Here is a 2736-nt window from a genome sequence, read left to right as displayed (position 1 = left end):
TTGCGTCATTCGAAGGTGTGTCTCTATTACCTAGATAAAAATAACTCTTTAAAAGTCTGTGTCCTGTGTTTTCCTTTAATTTTGAGGATTTAAAGGGGACTTGCAGAAGTTACTTGTGGAATTTCAGCAACTTCCTGCTTAGAATGCTCTTAATAGATGGCCTGAGAGCCACTCAGAACTCTTTTGCGAGAGTATATATTATATATACTTGGTTTTTTCACATTTAGGTCCCACAATGCACTTTCCTGATCCAGATGATGTGCTTCTGTTCTGAGTACTGTTCCAGGGCACAGGATGAGGAGGGTGTCACGGCCAACACGAAACTCTGCTGGAGCACTGAGCAGGCTGGAGAGTCAGGTAAGTGTCACTTTAAAACATTTTAGGAAATTTCAGCAAAGCTTTAAATGTTTTTTTTTACAATCCAACAAGAAAACTAGACAATACAGCCAATTTTAGGCTTGGAAGCATTCCTGGTATTTTAAATGAGATCACTGGCACCCTATAGTTTTCCCCTTTGGTTTTTCCACTCCTGGATGTTCACTTGTACCAGAATTACACAGTAAATAGGTCTGGGATTTTTGACATTTGTATTTTTTACATTTGTGGCACAGCATGGTCTACCAGATATTCCCTCCTGCTTGGACTTAATGCCTATCTAGCTGACCTTTTGCAACATGCGAGCCCATAACCTCTGACCCTCAAGGGTCTTTAATAAAGGAGGAAAATCCTTGCAGGTGTCCAGCCTCTGTAGCCTTCTTCAGAGCTCCCCAACATGCTTTTTAGATGATTCATTATTACATTTCCAGTATGTAACATGGCCAGGTAAGCTTGTTATAACCCAAAAGCCATCTCCATTCCTGAGCAGTAGGGCCTATTGCTGAGGGACCTGGCAGCCTGAGGTGGGATTCCCCCACCTTCAAACACTTGATTGTCCCATGGTAACGAGCAGAGCAGAGAGCTGCTTGCATGGTACCTTGCCACAGAGGGAAAAAACAAGTGCTCCAGCTGCCCCAGTCCTCCTCTCCTGTGCAAAGGCTGCGGCGGGGCTCCCAGGCAGGCACTGTGCATACAGCCCTGCCATTGTCGTGCCTCCACGCCACCTCCACAGCCCCATCCCACTCAGCCTTCCCTGCCAACGCACTGCACTGGGTGTGGATAGGCTCCTCTGCAAAGCCAGTCTGCCTAAATATGCAGGTAGGGGGAAAAGCCAAACAGGAACTGTCTGAATGGTCTTCATGCTAGTTATGGCAGTGAATTTGCTTAGAACAAGGTGGGTTTTTGGTTGGGTGGTGGTTTTTTTTTTTTCCCAATGTATTTTGATCGAAGCTTCTTCAGCTTCTTCAATTCTAAATCTTTAAATGCTCATACCTGAAACTAAAGAGCATCTTTTCAGCTGCTTTTCTGCAGAAGTCATAGAAACAATTAATCAGCTCGTAACTGAGTTAATCACTGATTATTCAAAAGCTTCATATGAGTTCATGCAAAGTGCCAGAGTGATTACATCATAATTTTAGCTTTTATTAAAAGCAGGAAGAATATAGCCCTCCTGATTATGGAGGAAAATCTGGAACTCAAACCCCACCAATGTAGCCTACAAAAAATTGGGATGGCTAGCAGACAGCAGCAATTTATGCGATAGGTCAAGATTATAGCATAGCTAAGACACACACCCAAATCCCTCTCATGTATTGAGAGAGTCACTTGTTATAAGGGTTGTTTCTTGTTTTTATCTAATTCCTTACCATTCTTCTGCTTGTATTTTGTTGGGAGACTGAGGTAAAAGACAAAAGATTACTCGTAAGAGATCATAGTATCTTAGGCTTGTTGGCTGGCTTCAGGTGTCTGCTAGTACTGTGATCTAGACCGCTGCATGGATTTACCTGTCACAGGACTTTCAAAATTACACGTTGTTATAGTGCTCCCACTTGTACGCCTCCTTGTTTCTGGTCTACGCTTCTACCATCTCATCCTGCATCATTTTCCATCTCTCCACATCCAGCTATCACTCCCTGAGCCTTTGTCCATACATTTTCAGTGACCTGCCAGTGTTCTCATATAAAAAAGCAGGTCATGGTGCTGATAATATATGATAGTGGCAGAGCAGGTCATGATCCACTGGCTTGAGCAGGTAAGTTACCACATGCTAGTTCTTCTGTAGCACATGTAAGTCAAGTGAAGGTTATTTGCTCTTCTAAGCCTGTAAAAAAAAATTAAATGAACCACAAGCAAATAAATTGCTATATATGCTGAGCATTTCAAATACAATCCTGTATTGGATTTGTGTGGTGGGGTTTTGGTAGCAGGGGAGTGGCTATAGGGGTGGCTCCTGCAAGAAGCTGCTAGAAGCTTCCATGGTTCCAAGTTGGACCCACCTCTGGCCACGGCCAAGACAGTCAGCAAAGTGGTAGCTCCTCTATGATAACGTATTTAACAGAGGAAAACAAATCCAAACTGCAGAGAAATTTTTGCAGTGGTGGTGGATAGAGCCTGCCAGGCAGACCCCCAAGTCAGTGTGGAAAGGCAGGAGGAGATGCCCGGAGCAGAGGTTCCCCTGTAGCCCGCAGGGAGAGGGCAGGCTGTGCCCCTGCAGCCATGGAGGGTCACGGGTGACGGAGACCCCCCTGCAGCCATGGAGGGTCACAGGGGAGGCAGAGACCCCCCTGCAGTCCGGGGAGGGCCCCAAGCCAGAGCAGGCAGCTGTGCCCAAAGAGCCCACAACTCCATGGGAAGCCCATC

The 2736-nt window shown here is 45.5% G+C and overlaps 1 protein-coding gene across 1 annotated transcript in view; it reads left to right on the top strand.

The window, feature by feature from the left end:
* The first annotated feature begins 294 nt into the window (after positions 1 to 294).
* Positions 295 to 2736, top strand: part of IL15 (interleukin 15) — a 30782-nt gene continuing 28340 nt past the window's right edge. The window contains exon 1 of the mRNA XM_010160249.1: positions 295 to 357. Within this exon, the coding sequence (XP_010158551.1) occupies positions 295 to 357 (63 nt within the window). The remainder of the gene's footprint in view (positions 358 to 2736) is intronic.

Source organism: Eurypyga helias, unplaced genomic scaffold (genome assembly GCF_000690775.1).
Source record: "Eurypyga helias isolate BGI_N326 unplaced genomic scaffold, ASM69077v1 scaffold13271, whole genome shotgun sequence".
NCBI classification, from domain to species: domain Eukaryota; kingdom Metazoa; phylum Chordata; class Aves; order Eurypygiformes; family Eurypygidae; genus Eurypyga; species Eurypyga helias.
The sequence above is the reverse complement of the archived record's forward strand: the minus strand, read 5'-3'. Positions and strand labels throughout refer to the sequence as shown.